General features: G+C 46.7%; 1 protein-coding gene across 3 annotated transcripts in view; it reads right to left on the bottom strand.

Annotated features, from left to right (window-relative positions):
* Positions 1-21,085, bottom strand: part of PDCD4 (programmed cell death 4) — a 575,316-nt gene that overhangs the window by 355,870 nt on the left and 198,361 nt on the right. For all 3 annotated transcript variants that reach the window (XM_078643769.1, XM_078643768.1, XM_078643767.1), the window contains exon 3: positions 1,032-1,328. In XM_078643769.1, the coding sequence (XP_078499895.1) occupies positions 1,032-1,328 (297 nt within the window). The remainder of the gene's footprint in view (positions 1-1,031; positions 1,329-21,085) is intronic.

Raw genomic sequence — 21,085 nt, 5'->3', positions numbered from 1 at the left:
TTAAAATGTCATACAGTAACCATGCATTAGCTAGTAGTCATTTTCTAGACGTGTACTTTAAATTAAGTAATATCTTCTACTAAGTATGCCATTATTAGAAAGAAATCGACATTAAGAATTCAAATAGCACCCCCCCCCCCCCCCCCCCATAACCTCGTCTCTTTAAAACCAGGAAGGGCATTCGCAGAGGTGAGTTCTTGGAAATGTATTTAGAACGAGTCTGTGAAATATAGATACTGAAGCGTCTTCGCATTGTATTGCGCAGTCCATCCCCATGCATGATTGCTCACCACTACCCATAAAAGAAATAGGGATCTATTAAGGTTTTTCTGATGTACCCAATAACTGTAGAGGTGGGGACAGAACTCTAAAATTGCGAAGGCTGAAATCCCGTTATTTAATTGACTTACAAACAAAATTCCCACAAGGCGTGAATAGTAGTGAGGAACTATCGGTTCACATGGGGGATTAATATAGATCGACGTATTTTCTTGCCAGAACTTGACATTATTTTAGGTCTCCTTAACCTGTATTTGTATTCATTTTTACGGACATTTTTTTTGTTTCAAGTATGATTATTACCATTGAATTCATAACCTGTGGTAACTATAGCCCATTGAGGGTGTGATCCTATATGAAGCTACAATGCACATAACCTATTTACATTAGCACAGTGCACAGTATATAGCCCATTCAGGGCCCAATCATTTATTTATTTATTCAGCAGTGGCGAGCAATCTTGCTTGTGGATGCACTGAACAATAGTATAGCATTATGCTTAGATGCTTCACTCCCATTCAGGGCATGACAACATACAAAGCCACGCTCCATATGAACTATGGAATTATTCTCACAATAGCACAGTGCACTTTAATAGTGCCAATTTAGGGCGCAATCATTTATTTTATGGGTAGTGATGAGCAATCATGCTAGGGTATGGACTGCGCGATACAAATGAATTATGCGAAGACGCTTCATTATTTTAATAAACATTTAAATAAAATGTAGGACTGATACATGAGGCAGCTTACCTTTCTTTGGCAGTCCTCGTCCTTTTCCAGAGCGGGACTTTCTATCTAAGAGCTTCTGCTTTGGACTGGTCGGTGTTCCTGCTCCAAGTCGGACGCCATCTCCAGTGTCACTGACTGAGTCACCTCTACCAGAATCCCGGGAGGAATTCTTTCTTAAACGTCTTTTTGCTTTGGCATGAAGTCGAGCTTCTGTTAATGAAGATACTGGCCAATTGCCATTGATTTCATTCTTTATTTCCTCTGCTCCAGCATGTTCCTCGTCCCCAGAAAAAAGCGAGTCACTCAGATTATCGGGTTCTATATGAAAAAAAGTGAAAAATGCAAGTAAAAAAGGAATTCATTTTGGTGGAACTATTAACACGCTTTAAAAAAAAAACCCTTAGACAAAAACTATAGGTTTCAACAAGGCCAATAATTCTTGCATAGGAGAGACCCACTGACTTTGCCAATGCTTTTTCTTTTTTATTGGTAGTGTAAGGACAGAGCAGCAGGAAAGATGCAGGACGGGGAGAAAGTCAAGATAGAGGGCGAATGGGAGGTGAAAACGCGTTATGATGCGGCCAGCAGTGTACTCGCCATAGCGTTTTTTGGGCCGGTCCTAGTTGCAATGCGAACGAGTAGGGGCAAAGCAACACAGACAGCTGGATGGGACATGATGGCAAAGCAACACAGACAGCAGGCAGGGAGGGTGGGGAAAATCAAAACAACACTGGGAGGTTGACTAGGCAAAACAACAACTCAGACAAGAAACAATGCGGAGTGGGATGGGGCAGGCACTGGAGCGGGATGGCGGGCTTGGCAGGGAGAGAGACAGTCTGGAAAAAAACACTCTTATGGAGTGCTGCAACTATGATAAAAAAGTAGTTCCAAAACCGTAAGCAGTGGAAGGACTCTAAGCAATGAATAAGTACTTAGGCCGTGCTCCAGGTGAGGGACAAACACACAAAGAAGTGGAGCCAGCACACATGGACTAAAGAGAAGGAAGGAAATTAGATTGATAATGTAGCCAACCATTGTTTTTTTTTTTTAAATCTCTTTATTTGCATCAGATTGGTCCACAGAAGCTTACAAGCACATGGCATGAAAATAACATCAGAAACTTCATTAGCAAGCATACAAAATAAACATCTGCAAGGCATGACCAATAATATGACGAACAGTGTTACGCATTCTAGAAACTCAATTTTCCGTTTTCTAGTTCTGTCAGTGATTCGCACACATGCGAGGATGATGCCAAGAGATAAACATAATTCAAAACACATCAAAAAGAAAGATGCCAACGAAAGAGAGAGAGCGACGAGCAACACATCAATCATGACAAGGTGGCAATAGCGGTTGCATAGGCGATCATAGGACACCGGTGTAACATATGAGGGAGTGCAAGCGGAACAGTCTGGGCACTCTGGGACCAGTGACCAACAAGACAGGGGACCACACATCTCGTCGCCAGGCATCCCCAGCAACGGTGTGTGTAGCACCCCTCTACATTCCTGCCGCAGCGCAGCAATACTGCAAAACAGCCCGACTCAGCAAACAGTGCACCCATGTCGGGCGAAGAGCATCTATCCCACCCCCTCTGGAACAATAGAGCTCGCAGCCGAAGACTGCGCAGCTTGTGTTAACTTGCTGATGTACTGTTTGTATGGGCCCCAGATATCGACAGGGCGCGAGGCCGTTGGGATCTGTGCGGAGTACTCCACGCTGTTAATATTACACTGGGTCAGGCTGCGGAGCCATGCTTTGGAGGTGGGAAGTCGTCTGGAACCCCAGAGTATAGCAATTTCCCGCTTTGCGAGCAGAAAACCAATGGCAGCAAGCTTCCGCGTGGTGCGGGGAAGCTCAACAACATATCCCAACAGCGCAATCTCAGGTATGGGACGTAGGACACATTCTAGAATGTCACCCAACACTCGGTGCACCTGCAGCCAGTAGTCCTGTAGTTTGGGACACGTCCAGGTAAGGTGTGCAAAGTCAGCATGTGGGGCCCTGCATTTGGGACAGCAATGTGGCCTCGATGGGTCAAGCCTGTGAGCCAAGGCTGGTGTGAAATACAGCCGCCGCAAGAACTTGAAATGTATCAGTTTGTGTCTGCTGTTGACAGAGACGCTTTTGGTGGCCTGGCAGCAGGCGGACCATTGGTCATCAGTGATAGGGCCGCCCAGGTCAGCCTCCCACGCTGCTCGAACTCGTGCGTCCGAAGCAGGAAGAGCTGCCACACAGATTCTGTACAGCCTAGAGACCGCATGCGCACCATTCGGGGACTGTATCAAGAAAGTAAGGGCCTCCATCTCGTCCGGTGGAAGCGGGAAAGAGGGGAACTGTGCTTTGAGCATGGATCTCAACCGGGTCAAAACAAATGAGTCCATGAACGTCCGATCGGTAAATCGGTGGTCGTCCGTCACCCAAAAAAGTGCCCTTCCGGGAACAAATCCCCTATTGTGGTAAGTTGGTATTTGGATAGAGTGTTACAAACTACCTTTTCAGCAGTGATAGGGAGCCAGTGGGGGTTCGGCAGCGGGAGAGCTGGTGAATATAGCACGTCCCGTCGGAGCAGTCTACGCAGCTGCATCCAAGCCCAAGACGTGGTGGAGGCGGTCTGAATGTCCTGAGGATCACGGTGTAGTCCTCTCGGCAGCAACGCCCGGAGGGCAACAGGCCATGCCAAGTCCGCCTCCGGTCTCAGATGAGGGATCCGAGCGTCAGGGTGGAACCAGGGGTGTGCGTAAGCGCACTGAGCGACGAGGTAGTAAAGATAAAAATCCGGCACACCGAAGCCACCCCGGTCATAGGGCAGAGTCATGGTCCGCCAGGAAACTCTCGGATTCTTGTCCCCCCACATCAACCGCAGCAACAACGAGCGCAGCTGGGTGAAGAAGACCTTAGTGAGCGGGATCGGCATATTGTTAAATAAGTATAGGAAACGGGGAAGCACTATCATCTTTATGATGGCGATGCGGCCAGCCATGGAAAGTGGTAGACGAAGCCAATGGGTGAGGTTATCCTCCAGAAAGTCCAATGCCCGGCCATAGTTCAGACGAACCATAGAGACCGTGTCCAAGTGTATGTGTATACCTAGATATTTCACTGAGTCTGTATTCCATTCAAGTGGGAATGGACAGTCCCAGGGTACTGTGGAGGGCGTAAGCGGGAAAATATCAGACTTGCGCCAGTTAATTCGAAGGCCCGAATATTCCCCAAACCGGGCTATTTCCAGAAGGAGAGGTTCCAGATTGGTCTCAGGGGACCGGACGTATAGAATGGTATCGTCTGCATATAGAGAGACCAGGAGCGGGCCAGTACGAAACTGGAGGCCCCGGTGCATATGACTCTCCTGAAAGTGGCGAACCAGTGGGTCCATGGCTAGAATATACAGCAGTGGGGAAAGAGGGCATCCCTGTCGGGTGCCCCTCGAGAGCGGGAAGCTATCCGAGATAGTGCCATTAAGGCGCAGCCGCGCCCTAGGGGCGGAGTAGAGAAGCTCTACAGTGGCGACAAACATTGCGGGCATGCCCATTCGTCGCATGACGGACAGAAAGAAAGGCCACTCTAAAGAGTCAAACGCCTTCTCGGCGTCCAAAAATACTGCTGCCGCCGGGGTGTCTGGGTCTACTCTGTGTATGACAGAAAACAGTGTCCTGAGATTAAAGGAGGTGGAGCAGTGGGGGACAAATCCGGACTGGACCGGAGAAACAATCTCCTCCATTAGAAGCGATAACCGGATTGCGAGGACCTTGGCCAAAATCTTGTAGTCGAGATTGAGTAGCGAAAGGGGCCTGTAAGAGCCACAGAGGGATGGGTCACGACCAGGCTTGGGAAGTAGCACAATCACCGCTTCTCGAAGTGTGGGTGGCAAAACCCCAGTCTCCAGTGCCTCCGCGTACACCTCCATCAAGCGGGGCACCAGTTCGTCTTTGTACTCCTTATAGAAGTCGGCCGAGAAGCCGTCAAGCCCCCGAGCTGAAGAGCCCTTCAGTGCGTCAATGGCCTCAATAACATACTCGGGAGTGATAGGATCAGCCAGGAAATCCTGCATGCCTTTCTCCAGGTATACCATGGCTATCTCGTTGATGTAGGGGCCAGGGTCACGACGATCGTCAGCCAGGGAGGAGGTGTATAATGTTTTATAATAAGATAGGAAGGCATCACAAATGGCAGGGGTGGTCTGGTGGCGGACGCCAGAGTCATCAACTAAGTCAGTAATATAGGAAGCTTGGCTGTCGTAATTTAGCAGCGATTAGATTAAGCATTAGCAGAAGACATCCTGTATTTAGAGACTATCTTGTCTTTTTATGGAATCCATTTTGTATTTGGCAGCCATTTTAGATGGCCATGTGCTCACCATGTACTCAGTCCTATCTTGCTGTTCTCTGCTCGGTATATTTAGCCTCTTCCTCCTACTTTGCACATGCTCAGTTGTGCTTGCAGCTGCTAATATTCTGTAACTGTCAGGATGTGCTTGCTAGCATTGGCAAAACTGTTAGCTCCTCCTACTTGTCGACTGTGCATTTTCTGTATGACCATCTATGTGTGTAACTCTTCTTATGTGCACTTGTACTGCCCTTTTTTAGCCCCTGTGAGGGTATATAAGAGATACTGTGGCCTTCAGTCCTCAGACCATCTCATACAGAGTGCTGCGGCTTCTGTGTGACATGGCCTCACTTGTTGTAATTTAATAAATATGTTTCTCTTGATTACAGATTCTGTGCCAACTTTTTCATGCTGCTTTAAAGGATCAGGTGTTAGTGCAAACCCCTGAGATGGGATTTTTGATTTCCATCATTTGGCGCGCCAACTTGGGGCTCATCAGAGCGGTGACTATCTGAAGGAGCGGTCAGGAGACAGAAGTTTACTGAGGAAGACAAGGCAGGATTCTACTAAAGGAGGTACCACTTCTGGGGGTTCTTAGTCTCTGTAGCCCAGTCTACTTCTGATCTTACTGATTTTTGATCCTCCACATGATGGCACCCCTGACTGAGAACATTTCTGGCGTGAATATTTTAAAAGAAAAGACTGTTAGGTCATTCAAAACTTGGCAGATAGAACCTGGACGCTCGTGTTTGGTAAGAACCATTGTATGGTAATTACTGTGAGCTTATGGTAGCCAGTGACTCGCAAGGCAGTTTTAGGATACGCTTGCTGTGGCTTATGGATATGGATATGGATATGTATGGATGATCGATCATATTTATGATATGGATTATGTGATATATGCGTTGCAACACATGTAGGCAGGTAATGTGGAGATGTTTCTCCATTTATGGTTATGAGCGGCGCAATGATTAAGTGCCATTTTAGATTATGATAATGCATATTTTGCATTATGTTTGTTTGCATGCCTGTTCCAAACTCACATGTAAAATGTGTAGTTTTATGAGAGGTACCATAGTGAGATATGAATTGAATTAGCCGGCTTCCCCTAGAGGGAAAACTTAAAATAGGTTTTAGGTATGAAAACATATTTCTTCCTTGGTGAAATTTTTCCCCAGGGAATATAAATATGCCCATAATACACATGAGGATCCTTTGTTCTCTGCAATTTTATGTATGAAGATATGCAGAGTGGTTTTTGGTGTTCTGCCAGCCTGAATTAGTGAATTGAGAGTATTTCTACTTCAGTTTTTAGAATACTGTTGAGAATAGGGTTTTTCCTTGTAAATATGACTTACAACTGGAATTTACATAGGTGGTTTGGATGCAGTCTGCGGGCTGTCTTTTGTTTCTGGCTTTAGTGTTGACCCATGGTTTAAAAGGTGTGTTTAAATGTCTAGCTGGTTTGTGGGTTTTTTTCCATTCATGTAACTTTTGCTTGTACATTGCGTCGTCGCTATTTACGAAACATGGCTAAAGCGCGCTGTATTGTGTGTCTTTTGTGTTTTACCCCTTTTCTGTTTATGTCTGTACTGAGCTCAAATGTATTTTTGTGGGTATTTTTGATGTTTTCAGTCTGTTAAACATAATGTTAGATTAATTAATATTAGGGAAAAATTCGATAGAAATTCAGGAATGACCTATGTGATGTGCTAAACATAACTATATGTTTCTCCTTAAAGTTATAGGGTAAGGAATAGCGCACATGTACAATTGTTAAATGTTTAAGGGATAAACTTAAAATTCTTATTCACTAGGAATATTAAAGGCCTACAGCAGAAAAATGAAATGGTGTGTTTTTGTAGACGACACTCTCATAACATGTTTACTCCTATACATCGCATTAGATGTTAACGGACAAAACAGTTTAGCTGGAGTGAATTTTTCTGAACTCGAAATGTGTATTCTTGCACACGCATTTCAAAGCTTGGAATGTCTGTTTTTAGTAAGGCTGCCTCCAGGAAATTTAACACTGGGTAGGGCCTGCCGTCAAGGACACAGCTGTTGTTTTCGCAGGCCATGTTTATTTAGCCAGGATTTCTTCCTTAGTTAAACGTGCAACTTTGCATTTCAGAGTGTTATTTTGAAAGCAAGGTTTACAAAAATAAGGTTAATTATTTGAATCAGAGACATACATTTCAATTGGGGTTTCCCTTCTCTTTTAGCACATTTATGGCTCTGTTGCTAAAATCATTGTCCTTTTCAAACAAAAGTAGCACGAAGTTGACGAGCTTATGTACTTAGGCTTGTGAATAGGTGCTCTAAAAACATAAGCAAGGGGCAGATTTAGAATAGGGATGCAGCTTGGTTTTAAATATAGGATTATTACAAAAACGAAATATGGAGAGTAATTTTTTAATTATGACATAAAAAAAATATTTTGAAAAAAAATAAGTGCTTTTTAAAATCGTTTTTTGATATTCATAAAGCTTAATACTCATACTGTGACCTCCTAGCATTATAATTTAATTTAAGTTGTGCAGTACTGCATAATGAGGACATTTATGTATGGGACCTTCACTTGGCGCAGGCGTAAGAAGTCATTTTTTTTTTTTAAAGATTTACATGAGATATGTCTAAGTCCGATTTCTGCAATCTCTAAAGAACATTTTGAGGATGATTAATATGTAACACAATTGTAGGTTATTTATTTCTAAGTACCTCAAATTGCAAAAACGATATTGAGTTAAATAGACCATTTTAAAAGGCTTTCTTGCCATTTAAACTAGTTTTATAATGCCTTAGGCTTCAGTGAATGCATACATTCAAGTATAATACAAATGTGCACGTTTGCTTTTCCATAGCTTAGTGAGTTAATGTGCCCAGCGCAGAGGCTTATGTTTAATATCAGGGTTGAAAGTTTTTGACTTCAGCGGGGCCTACTGAGCCATTTATTTATTTAAGGTTGATACAATATTGCATGGGATAGTGACACACATTTATTATGAAGCTGGTATGGTGTGTTGTTATGTTCCATAAATTATTCACAGGCTCTGAGAATAAATACATTGTAGTTCTCTAAAAGAAGTAATATATTTAAAATGTCTTTTTTAAATAGGGTTGATTATTGCACAGACTTGCAGAGACTTATTGTCTTTGTCAGTTTCACAGGGGGGTTACAAGAAAGCTTGGTGCTCCAGCCAGATTTTGACCTTTACGTCAGTGTGGTGGGGGCTTAGGAGTATGTGACAACAAATGGTGAAGTGATTGCTTGGAAAAGCGTCACGCAAAGGAGCCATTCACGTCGACATTTGAAGAGTGCATTCCTGACACGGCTTTTTATAAACAGCAGGGCCTAAACTGGGGGGTTGGTGTAAGGGACACGCAGAGGCTGTGAAAGAGTTTTTGCTTAAGAGATTTTGTACATTTACAAAAGCTGGGTGGTTCCACTTGAGATTTTGCGTGTTATGTGAAGTATTGGCTGTATGATGAAACAAAGATGTGTTTTTATGACTTCTTTGAAATGAATTATTTGTGCATTTTCATGTTTTTTGCATTTCTTCTATGAATTTTCCCTGCTTTTTCTGTGTGTCTGACGCGACACAGTAAGTTATATTTGACAAGCTGATCTTCACTGACTGCTTGATCTGCTGTCAAAAGGGTGAGGATGGATTAAAAGAAGGTGTTATTTAGGTATAAGTCTGACAAAATTAAAATGGGCCCGAATGTTTTTTTTTTAATGTTATTGGAGTGTTTATTGTGCAGAAAGTGCATGAAATGGTGTTGCATGCTATTGTGTTTTTTCTGTGCTTCGGTATATAGCAAAGTATATCTGATGGCTTGGCATGAAATGTCCTATATTATGTATGTTTGTGATCCATGTTGGTGCTTTTGTAAGTTTTGCTGTGTTGTAAAGGGATGACATGACCATGTATATCCTTTGAGCAACAGTGGTTAAAACTTGTTAAGTGGTAAAACTTGCTGATACTAAATTATGATATATGATATTGTTATATTGTGAGCAAGAACAGACAGCACTTCACCAAGTGCATGCCTGTGTGGTTATAATATATACAGCAAAGTGTGTCACCTTTACTCACGTTACTGCTCTTTTCCCTTAAGGAAAAGGCAGCCTCACATTTATATTTCCTTGATTGGACCTAAGGAAGCAATTATAGATCTGTGACTCTTATGCAAGGTGACCTAATTTCTATATAGTATTAGTTAAATGATGTTCTGTCTTAAAAGGAAACCAGGTTTCATTTTCCCCGAGAAAGGAAGGAATGGGATCACTAGCTGAGATTACCGTAGATGGTGTAGTGGCCAGCGGTAGAGTTATAATATGTGTACTATTTTTGACTTTTTTGTATCACCCATGCTCTTGGCATTATGTCACAAACTTGATTATCACCCAAGTCAATTTTTGTCCTTCCTATAGATTTTTCTTTTGCTGCTTCTCCACTGATTGATGTCACATTGTGCCTAGTTTTTGGGGATTTTAGCTGTGTTCTAGTCCTATTTTCTTTTTCGTTTTTCTTTCACCATTTAGAGGTTTACATTTCCAGACTACAGTGATGTATCAGGTTCCTCTATAATATGTGTAATTCCCTTTTGTATGACCAAACTGGTTTTCAAAATTTCTTCAGGCCTACTCTGATGTTTTCTAGTCTGACTGTTAGGGTAGTGATAGATTATAGTAAGATCAGTTGTCCACCTCAATAGGAGATACTTTCACGAGTATTTAGTATGACAAATTCAAATGCCTATTCTAATTTGGTTTTAGTTCTTTTTCCCTGCTGCTTTAATTTTTGGTGGGATCAGATGTGTCCTAATCATAGAAATACCAGACCTCTAGTTCTTGTCTGTTGTTTCTACATTGCTATTAGCTTTTGTATTGTATAGTCCACCTGACGTACAATTAGTCTACATGTCCCTGATAATCTGTATTATGTGATTTCTCTTTTTGAGGTGTTCTAGATAAGGAATTTAGGAACACCTGCACTTAATAATTGAGGAAAGTGTGCTTACCCCCTTAGACAATGCCACTATGTGTGAAGACATCCATTATGTAGCTGTCTACCTTTAGATGGTAGAGGGTATGCTCTCACATGGAAACCCAATTGAAGAGGCTAGAGGTGCTGTTTTACCTACTACCTTTTGTCTTTGTACTCTATGACAATGACAGTATTTTGTTTTAGATCACTATAGTCCCCTGGTGTATGGCCACTCCTTTGAAGATTGCAGGCCACCTGCTTGCAAATCCCCTGCAATGAATTGTTTTTTGTATACTTGCCAATAGGTCCAGCCTGTGTTTTTCTTTACTCTCACATAGATAGATGGAAGTGGTTCTTGGGTGCCTTGCTAATATATGGGGCATCCCAAGACTAGGAAGTATTTTCTAACACTCTGTTGATAGACTGTTTCTGTGCCTTGTCTAAAGACAATTTGTTCTGTCCACCGATAGATATTTTTCTGCTGTACAAACCACTACCAGAGGGGCCCGGACATCAGATTCAGCCTGGGGAGTCAGCGTCAGCACCAGTGCAGCTTGAAACCAAAGTGAAGGTAACCAGCACAGGCATTGCTGGCAACTAGGACCTCAGTGAAGGCGGAAGCCCTGTGATTAAGTGTGTACCCCTGCCACTGTTTTGAGCGAAAGACGGGGTCACAAATCAGAAAGGAGAAATCGTGGATCATGCCCAGCTGAGAGTCACAGACCGACCAGAATGGCAAGGAGGTTTTGCTTGAGGTGACCCCTTCTGAAACAAGGGTTGCTTCAGAGATCCTAGAATCAGGCCTCTGATTTCTGGTCCTAAAGTGAATACAAGTTTGCACCTTTGTTTGTTGGTTAAGAGATACCTGGGTACACTGGATGGAAATGTGTAGCCCCAACGAATGAGCAGTGCGCCAGCAGAGCAATATAGGAGATAGGGAAGGACTTGAGATTAGGGTTCAAGTGCTGTGTCTCTGGTGCCTGTTATATTGAAGTGAAGAAAAGTGGTGCACTGTTTGAGACACTGGACAGGATCGCTAAGAGCATTTGCCTGTTGGGTGACTGCCCTATCCTGAAAGAAGAGACTTTTTTCCTTAAAACTGGACTGTGATTCTTGAGTTGCGAGTTGTGCAGCTCCACCGTGGAAACAACAAAGAGCCTGCCTGTGAGGCTCAAACGGACACAGGGAGAAGACTCCCCCTCTGGTTGGTTGTACAACGGCTTCAATTTCCCCAAGGACTTCCTCTTTTTTGTCAATAATGTATCCCTTTAGTTGTCCCATTTTTGAAGAGCAGCCCTTTACAGCTCTTGGCCCTAATTCCTATGGCCCTGTGTGGTCCTCCTGGTCCCAGATATGCTTGATGTTCTAGCCCTCATAAAAGGAAAATGTAACAGTCAATTGGAAAATGTTTTTATTAGATATGAGCTGTTAGCTATTCTGAAATTTAAAATGAATAGTCACTGAAATGCATAGGAGCCCTGAAAATGTCTACTAGATGATTTTAGGATTTGCTTTAGCTTAGGCCAAGAAAAATGATAATTCTGTTTATAATAGTGGCCATTGCTTTTTCCTACTGTCTGTATGTTTATTATGATCCAATGCCCGTTTTTCTTGGATTCCTGCTGATACCCTTAGTGAAATGTTTAGACTGGAAAATGCTCCTCTAGCAATGAATTAAGATATTGAAAAATGTGAAAATGAATGTACAAATATTTTCTATGTTCTTACTGGATCATGGGAATGTCTTCAGCTAATGCTGAAAGGGTCGTCTGTCGTAATTTAGCAGCGATTAGATTAAGCATTAGCAGAAGACATCCTGTATTTAGAGACTATCTTGTCTTTTTATGGAATCCATTTTGTATTTGGCAGCCATTTTAGATGGCCATGTGCTCACCATGTACTCAGTCCTATCTTGCTGTTCTCTGCTCGGTATATTTAGCCTCTTCCTCCTACTTTGCACATGCTCAGTTGTGCTTGCAGCTGCTAATATTCTGTAACTGTCAGGATGTGCTTGCTAGCATTGGCAAAACTGTTAGCTCCTCCTACTTGTCGACTGTGCATTTTCTGTATGACCATCTATGTGTGTAACTCTTCTTATGTGCACTTGTACTGCCCTTTTTTAGCCCCTGTGAGGGTATATAAGAGATACTGTGGCCTTCAGTCCTCAGACCATCTCATACAGAGTGCTGCGGCTTCTGTGTGACATGGCCTCACTTGTTGTAATTTAATAAATATGTTTCTCTTGATTACAGATTCTGTGCCAACTTTTTCATGCTGCTTTAAAGGATCAGGTGTTAGTGCAAACCCCTGAGATGGGATTTTTGATTTCCATCATGGCGGGGCGGGCGCAGCAACTGTGCTAGGAGCCTCCCGGGTCTGCCACCTTCTCCGTGTTGTCTGGCCGAGTGTTGCGTGTGCAAATAATTCAATTCCCTGTCTGCGGCATCCCTGAATTCCTGTAACAATCCCAGTCATTTCGCCTCTGAGGCGCCATCGGAGTCAGGAAGCCCGCCACTGTCCAGTACGGCAATGTCATTCTCAATACGTGTCATAGTGGCTCGGATCTCGCGTAAGGCTCCGACATATTTCGTGATGCACACCCCCCGAATAGTAGCCTTGAAACCCTCCCACAGTGTGGCCCAAGTGTCAACCGTGCCTGTGTTGAGTTCAAAGTAGTCCTCTATCGCCGTACGAATATCCTCCTTAAAAACTGGGTCAGCTAACGCCCTGCCAGGGAAGCGCCACTGCCTCTCGTACCCACCCAGCCGAGGGACCAGCAGCGTCAGAAGTAAAGGAGAGTGGTCTGACAATGTACGTGGGAGCGTAGAATGTGCATCCATCCAACCAGCCACTCCCGGGGAAAGGAGCCAATAGTCGATCCTGGTGCTAGTATTGTGATACCCAGAGTGATGTGTGTAAGCGGGCGAGTGAGGGTGAAGACGAGCCTCGATGTCAATAAGGGGGTAGTGTGCGCACATTTCTGCCAGTACTGCGCGAGAGCGGGGCTTGCAATCTGGGGATGTCGAAGTGCTGTCCCGTACCGGATCCATCAATAAATTAAAATCCCCACCCACCACCAACATATCAGTGTCAATGCGCAGTAAAACGTCATGGAGACCCTGGAACAAGGCGGGGGAATCAACATTGGGGCCATACACCCCAACAAATGTAATCCTAAAGCCAAGAAGCGCCCCAGTGATGACCACATATCTACCCTCCTCATCAAGTACGCTGTTCGAGAACACAAAGGGGACCCGCCGGTGCACCAAAACAGCCACCCCTCGCGCATATCTACTGTAGTTGGAGAAATACCTATGCGCGCCCCAGCCCTTGGCAAACGAAGTGGAATCAGCTCGCCCCAGGTGTGTCTCCTGGAGGAACAACACATCAACCCCGTGTCGCGCTGCATAATTCAGGACCCGTCTCCTCTTTCTGGTGTCATTTAGCCCCCGAACATTCCACGACATCAAAGTCAGTCTGGAAGGACCAGACCGTTGACCTACCCCAGCCATTCAAAACCGCATATAACATAGGTAAACAATCGCGCATGCATCCGCCGCCGCCCTCCCGCAAAATAGGCATCTCTCAAAATGAAAAACAGTGCAAGTACAAGAACATTAGAACTGTTGCATGAAACGATCCCCCCCACCCACCCACCACCCAGCCTCTCGTCAGCTCCCAGGAGGCACCACCCAACCCCAAGAACAACACCAACATTAGCAAACAAGAGCAATCGTCCAATGCTATTCCTGAATAAGAAAAGTACTCCGAGGAAAAGGCACCAAGCGGCTCGTGCCATGGGGGGAGGCAACGCACCGCCGTGCGGACGACTCATCCAGGTCGACATTCCAATCATTACCAACTATAAAAACACTGCAAGGAGACCCATGTCTTTAGCTGCACAATGTTAAAGTGAGTGGTCTAGAGGGCGGGAGACACGAGTCCGCCTTGTCCGCTCTCAGTGAAAAGGTCGGCGCTAGCTTGTGAGTCCATGTTCGGTGGGGACGGCTGCGATTTTCCCGAGGCCCGCGGTGACCCTTTGTTTTTATAGGCGTGGCAGAATTCTTGCGCCTCAGTGGGGGAGTCGAATATGCGGAACCCGCCATCAACGTCTACTCTCAGTCTGGCAGGGTACAGCATTCCGTAGCGCAACCCCAGTTTACGCAGCAAGGCCTTGACACCTGTGTATTTACGGCGGGCATCCTGCACCATCACCGTGAAGTCTGGAAAGAAAGATAACACCCCGCCCTGCCATTTCACTTCGCCAGCCTCACGAGCAGCCTTCAGAGCAGCGTCCCTGTCCCTAAAGTTCATGAGTCTGGCAATGATGGGTCGGGGCAGTAACCCCGGGGGGGGGGGTCGAGGCCCCAAGGATCTATGTGCTCGTTCCACCACGAAGCCAGCCGTGAAAGTGTCCCTGCCGAATAATTCAATCAAGAGCTGTTCCACAAACGTGTCAAAGCGGCCAGTGGCCGTCGTCTCCGCCACACCAAGTATGCGAATGTTATTGCGCCGACTGCGCGCTTCCAAATCCTCGTTCTTAATAGCCACATCCTTGAGGATCTTCTCCACCCGTTCCAGCCTTTTCAGCGTGGATGCAGCGCCATCCTCCAGGTCGGAGACTCGTGATTCAGCCACATCCAGGCGCCTATCGTGCGTTTGGATTTTCGCGCCCATCTCGGCCATTTTCTGATCAAGGGCGTCAAAGCGGGAATCGATGGCCTTGAACCCCGCTCGCATCTCGCCCAGCATTTCAGCCACCATACCAGCCATATCTCCCGCTGGCGCGGGGCTAACAGATGTCGTGGGCCGGACAGGCAAGCCGTCAGTAGAGCGGGGGGGAGGTTTGTCAAAGCTGAGCTTCTTCTGCGCAGTGTCTCTCCGCTTCATGGTGGAAGATAGGCCCACAGAGTACGCAGCCGGCCGTGGAGGCGAGGGATCGGTGTCGGCACCGTCGTTGCGACCAATGCTGGGGACAGGCGTGTGCCGAGATTAGAAGGCAGTGGTGGGGGCGAGGATGTGGTGCCCCCACCCGACGCAGAGCCGCCTAGAAGAACCCCCAGAGTCCCCCCCGGCGCACCCCCGTCCCACCCCCCCCCGAGCACCCAGGGCCAGCCGTCCGCCGCCCCAGCCCGCCACCACCCAGCCCAGGCAGGTCCAAAAATCGAGGCCCCGGCTCCCGAGGCCAGACCAGGCCCAAAGGGTCGGATCAGCACCGGGGGCCGAAACCCCCACCAACGGAGCCCACCCGGGACAAGCAACGGACCAGGGAAGGCACAATAGCGACCCCAATGCCAAGGGGGGGGACGCAGGGGCCCCAAAGACGACTCACCAGGCGCTCCGGCGCAACAGGGCACACGTCCGGCGAGTCCCGATGGGCCTCACCGCCCCTCCGCAATCTCAGGCGTCCACGCCGTCCCCCGGCCTCAGACCGCAGCCATGGTCACACTATGGTCTCCGGGGACGGAGGCAGGCATTTTCGGGCTCCGGGCAGCGTCGGATCGCCTGGGAATGTCGTCTGTCTCAGCCTGCCCGGCGGAGCTCTACTTTCAGGCGGCCATTGCGTTCGCCTGCGTAGCCACGCCCCCATGTAGCCAACCATTGTTAAGTCCCCTGTAAGAAAACAAAATGTTTTGCTAGCAACAGCGCATGCAAGGCCTAAAAAAATGGGCTAGGTCAAGTTTTATAATATGGAGCTGTGTTTTTATTTGCCTATATGGGCTTGCTTTCAAGGTGTTTAAAACTTGGCCACATCAAAATTTCAGTTACGTCAGTGTAATCTTTCATATTTTCAAGTTACGCGAAATTCCAGAAATCACAGTATTACACCACATAATTCTATGCCATTTGCAGCAAAAATGTAGGTCGAGTGCGCAATAACAATATAAAATGACCCGAACCGGAGTGGCTACTGTTTGTAGCACTGGAGTTTTTTCTGCATTTACTTTTGGCACAAAATGCATTCTTGCGTTCAAAATGGAGGAGAGTATGCATTTCGCTAAGAAATATAGCACCAAACTGCTGGTTTTGCATTTCGCATAATTTGCAATAAGCGTTATGATGATTGTGTTATTTATCAAGGGAGGGAAAAATGATGAATAGATTCCTTGACTTAACTTCAGCCACTGATATTTACTCAGGATAGCAATTCATTCCTTTATTTTTTTTCGTCCACCATGCCACCTCAGACAGGAAGCAACCATACGCAAATTAATCTTGGTCCTGCTCAAATAGAATAGTCGAACTTGAATTTCCAGGCCACGGAACCTCCGAGCAGGAACAAGCAGACAGGTATTTGCCTAACCGAGTCTCATTCACAGTGTACAGCTTGAGTCCTATGGCACAGTAAGCATGGACCCACTATAGATATTAACCTACTAAGAGCAGATCGCGTAAAGTGGCGGACAAAGTGACCGCAGCCGAGGGAGGACATACTAAGTCTAAAAGATGAGGTGGCCTCACTGAAGTAGCAGGTGGCACAGATGGCCACGAGAGCCCTGGAGCACCGGGCTGAAGAGGCAGAGGGCTGTACGTGACGTAGCAATATCAGAGTCCTTGAGATCCCCGAGAGCGCCGAGGAGGGCAAGCCTGAAATATTCCTGCAATGTTGAATGGCACCAAGCCATGCCCAAAGGGCCTCTCTGACATATTCGTAGTGGAGAGAGCGAATAGATCCTTGGTCCCCCCTCAGCCCCTGGGGGCTCCCCCCCAGCCCGGGCAATAATCGCTAAAATTCGAAATGATCAAGACCGGGACTGTATCCTGCGAGCAGCGAGGGAGACACCAAACTTGTGCTATGAGAATAATAAAGTTGCTATATGCCCTGACTAGACCAGACAGGTTTAGGAGCAGAGAAAAACCTTCTTAGGAGGTAAGCAGAAGCTCCATGACATGTTGCTTTACCCTGCCAAGCTTAAGGTAATCGCACTAGGGAAGGCCCACTTCTTTGAAACCACCGAGGAGGCCTGGGAGTGGCTGGAGATCCGAGAAGACGCCTTTACCCCCACCAGGAGCGACATGTTGGTCGGAGGGGTTGGGGAACCCAACCGGATGAAGGTCCTCGAAGCAACAGATGCAGGGACCAGCTCACTGACAGAGACCCACCAAATCAACAGAGGATCATGGTGGGGAAAGATGGTACCATGCAAGTGGAATCCATAGACCAGGGTGTCCCCTACCTTTATACGGCATAACCTAGGATTGACCCATAGAATGTCCCTGAAACACTCACTCTGATGAGTGAAGTGGTCTCAAAACCATCCTGGATTAAGCCCTGCTCACAGAGGATGCCGGATGAAAACAAAAACCTTGGGTGGACACTGTCTAACTATTGGGGGCAGTCTTGAACAAACTCACCTCTGTCCACTCAATTATTGAAACACCGAGTGATCAGCGATGTGCTTAGGTGTGGGAAGGGGATAGGGGTGGGGGGAGGAGCATCTGTGGGCGGGGTCAGGAGCCCGTGTTGACCTATCAGTGGAATGGTGAAATCGCTGAACTAAGAATTGAAACAGAGTGCTTCGAAATTCTGAGGAGCGTAGGTCTCAAACATTGGGGCTCTTGCTGGATATCTTACATTGTTGCAATGGCTGGGCTAGGCAGGGTGGCCTGCCTCACTCGGAAGTTCAATTGCCCTGGTTGGGCTTCAGGGGATGCTGTGAACATCCAGGCACAAGTGTGGGGAGGGCATAGCCCTATACACTGTTGCACGTCAATGCTTGTGGGAGGGGGTTCAGGGGGCTGTTTTCATTATACGTAGTCAGTTGTTTTACGCAGCATCTGATGGGTATGATTGGTGTGCACGACAAAGGGTCTGAAAGTAAATTGGCAGAGCATTACCACGACAATGGGGACCAAGTTCATCAGCTGGAATGTAATGGGGTTGGGCACATGCACCAAACGCTACAGGGTACTGTTGTTCCTCTGGAGTCACCACGTAACTATGGCCTGCCTACAAGAAACCCATCTTGACGACTTGGGGGCTCATACATAAGAGAGAAAGTGGAGGGGTCAGATATCTCATTCCTCCTACTCTACGTAGGCAAGGGGCTTGCTGACACGGGTAGCCCCGGGTATGTAGTTTGCATTGCAATACATGGAAGCAGACATCAATGGTTGCTTAGGGTTAAACTAGATGGTCGAGACATAGTTATCCTCAACATATATGCTTAGAATGTGGATGACCCGGACTTTTACCAGTCCGTACAAGAAGTATGAACCTTGGACCTAGATGCCCCGATTCTCTGCATGGGAGACTTCAGTTGTATATTAGACCCTAACCTAGGCAGGCACCCTCCTCGACCAGGCACTAAGCCATGAACGACTGAGACTCCATGAGATAATGGGGAACCTAGGAGTACAAGCCATAGGGAAGGTCAGACACCAGACTCAGAAGTTGTACACTTGCTATTCCTCAACACATAACACACATAGTAGGCTGGACAGGGTTGTGGTTTCGGCAGCGGAGACAGACCTAAGCATTGAGGTGAACTATCAGACCGATTCCTCTCCAACCACTCGATGGTTAGTTGCATGGTCTGCTGGAGGTCCCCCGCACACCTCCCTAGAACGTGGTGGATGCAGTCAGACATCTTAGAAGACCCGGTTGGAAGGGAGAACATATTGCGTGTCTTAAATGACCCTGTGATAATTAACTAGGAAGAGGCGAGCATTTCTAGAGCCACGAAATAGAAGGCACTGAAAGCTGTGACGCGAGGGGCCTGTGTGGGTCTGACATGCGGGGTCCACAGGCAACTACAATGGGACCTTGAGGTAGAGGACGCGGCACTAGCCAAGCCTCAGGCCCAGGACACGGGCCGAAAATGGGGAATACGAGCGTGCATAAGCGACATTTGGGACAGGCAAGACAAGTATACAATTGGTCAGTATCGACAGCACTTACATAGAGAGGGTGACAGGTGTGGACGATTCCTGATGTGGATCCTCCGTAGGGAACAGACACCTGCCCCGATTATTGTACTTCATATGCCTACAGGGGAGGTAGAACACACCAAGGCTGAAATCCTGCAAGAGATGCAGCGGCATCTCCAGACAGTGTACACTGCGCACCCGGCAGTGAAGGAAGACAGATACATCTCATACATGCGAGCCATGAACTTGACGCACCTCCATGCGCAGGCCTCAGAGGAGCCTGAAGCTCAATTGACAATGGAGGAAACTTGAGCAGCATTATTACTGTTGCCATGGGCCAAGGCCCTAGGGGGCAATGGGTTCCTGCCTCAGTTCTACAGGCATGCTCCGACGCTGACCCATGCACTGATGCAGGTTTAAGAGGCCTTTGATGAAGGAATCCTCCCTCCCACCATGAGGAAAGGCGAAATCTGTATGGTGCGGATACCGGGTGTGGACAGCTGCAATCCTTCCTCCTACTGCCCAATTATAATGATCAACAGGGACAAGAACATATAGTGCAAACTACTGGATTCTCGCCTTGGACCGCATATGCCACACCTTATACACAAAGACCAATGTGGCTTTATTCCTGGCCGCCACACTGGCATGAACCTCCATCGACTAACCCACATTATGCAAGAAGTGAAACACCAAGACGAAGAACTTTCACTCATGTCAATAGACCTGGCAAAGGCCTTTGATACAGTGGACTGAGGTTACCTGCTGGAGATCCTTGAAGCAATAGGGTTTGAGCTCCACTTACGCCGCTGGGTGAAAATATTGTACACAGAACCACAAGTATGTGTGGGAAAGGCTCGCTCTGAAGAATGTGTCTTGGTGCGAGGCACGCATCAGTGATGCCCGCTCTCACCCCTCCTCTTTGCTGTGGCCAAGGAGCCCCAGGCGGAGATGGGGCGTGGGGTATCCGGGTGGGAGACACGACTCATGTGATATCCATCTATGCAGATAATATATTTAGCGTCCCCACAGGAGGCCATACCCAGGCTCCTGGAGCATATGGAACAATTCGGTGAGGTCTTTGGACTGCAACTTAACCAACATAAATCCCTGATTTTCCTATAGGCGCGCATGGCCACATTGCCATTATAAGGTCTCCTAAACCTGGAAATGAGATGAGAGCGAGCACATTTCCGGTACCTTGGCATTCAGATAGCACTAGACAATGCCCAGTTAATAGCGCTGAATGTGGACAGGGTCATAGATGCCCTGAGATGCTCTGTGACCTTCTGGAATACTCTACTGTTTTCCTTAATGGCCAGACTCGCAGTATCAAAAATGGTGATGCATCCTCGATGCCTCATGCACTCCAGAATTCACTTTGTCCGATCCCAACTCGAATCTTCAAACAAATGAACACTGTTCTGGTCTCTTTACAATGGGAGCAAAGATGCAGTAGGGTAGCGCTGAACAAGCTGATACGCAGATATTGTGAGGGGGTATGAAGCCCCACGCTTTGACCTATACGACTTTGCCACCCAGCTTCAATATGGTTCCCGATGGATGTAAAAAAGAGACAATTTGGAAAGATGACTCCTTGCTGGCCGAGTGCACTCAGATAAACTACCAGTTAGGCTAATGCAGGGTAAAGAGGTCAGTGAGGACTAGCCATATATAGTACGCTAAAATGAATATACGGTAAGAGTATGTGGAAAAAGTACTGAGACATGCGCCATTTCACAGGGAACACCCCATATGGACATTAGCCCCCATTAGAGACATAAGCGCACACGAGTCTTTCCAGTCTTCGAAGGACGGGGGATGCGATGTCCTGGTGGGCCTCTACCTGAGCAAAATGTTTATAATACATGAACAAGCCTG

This window comes from Lissotriton helveticus, chromosome 5_1, assembly GCF_964261635.1.
Source record: "Lissotriton helveticus chromosome 5_1, aLisHel1.1, whole genome shotgun sequence".
NCBI lineage: Eukaryota > Metazoa > Chordata > Amphibia > Caudata > Salamandridae > Lissotriton > Lissotriton helveticus.
Note: the sequence above shows the minus strand (reverse complement) of the source record. Positions and strands in the feature narration are given on the sequence as shown.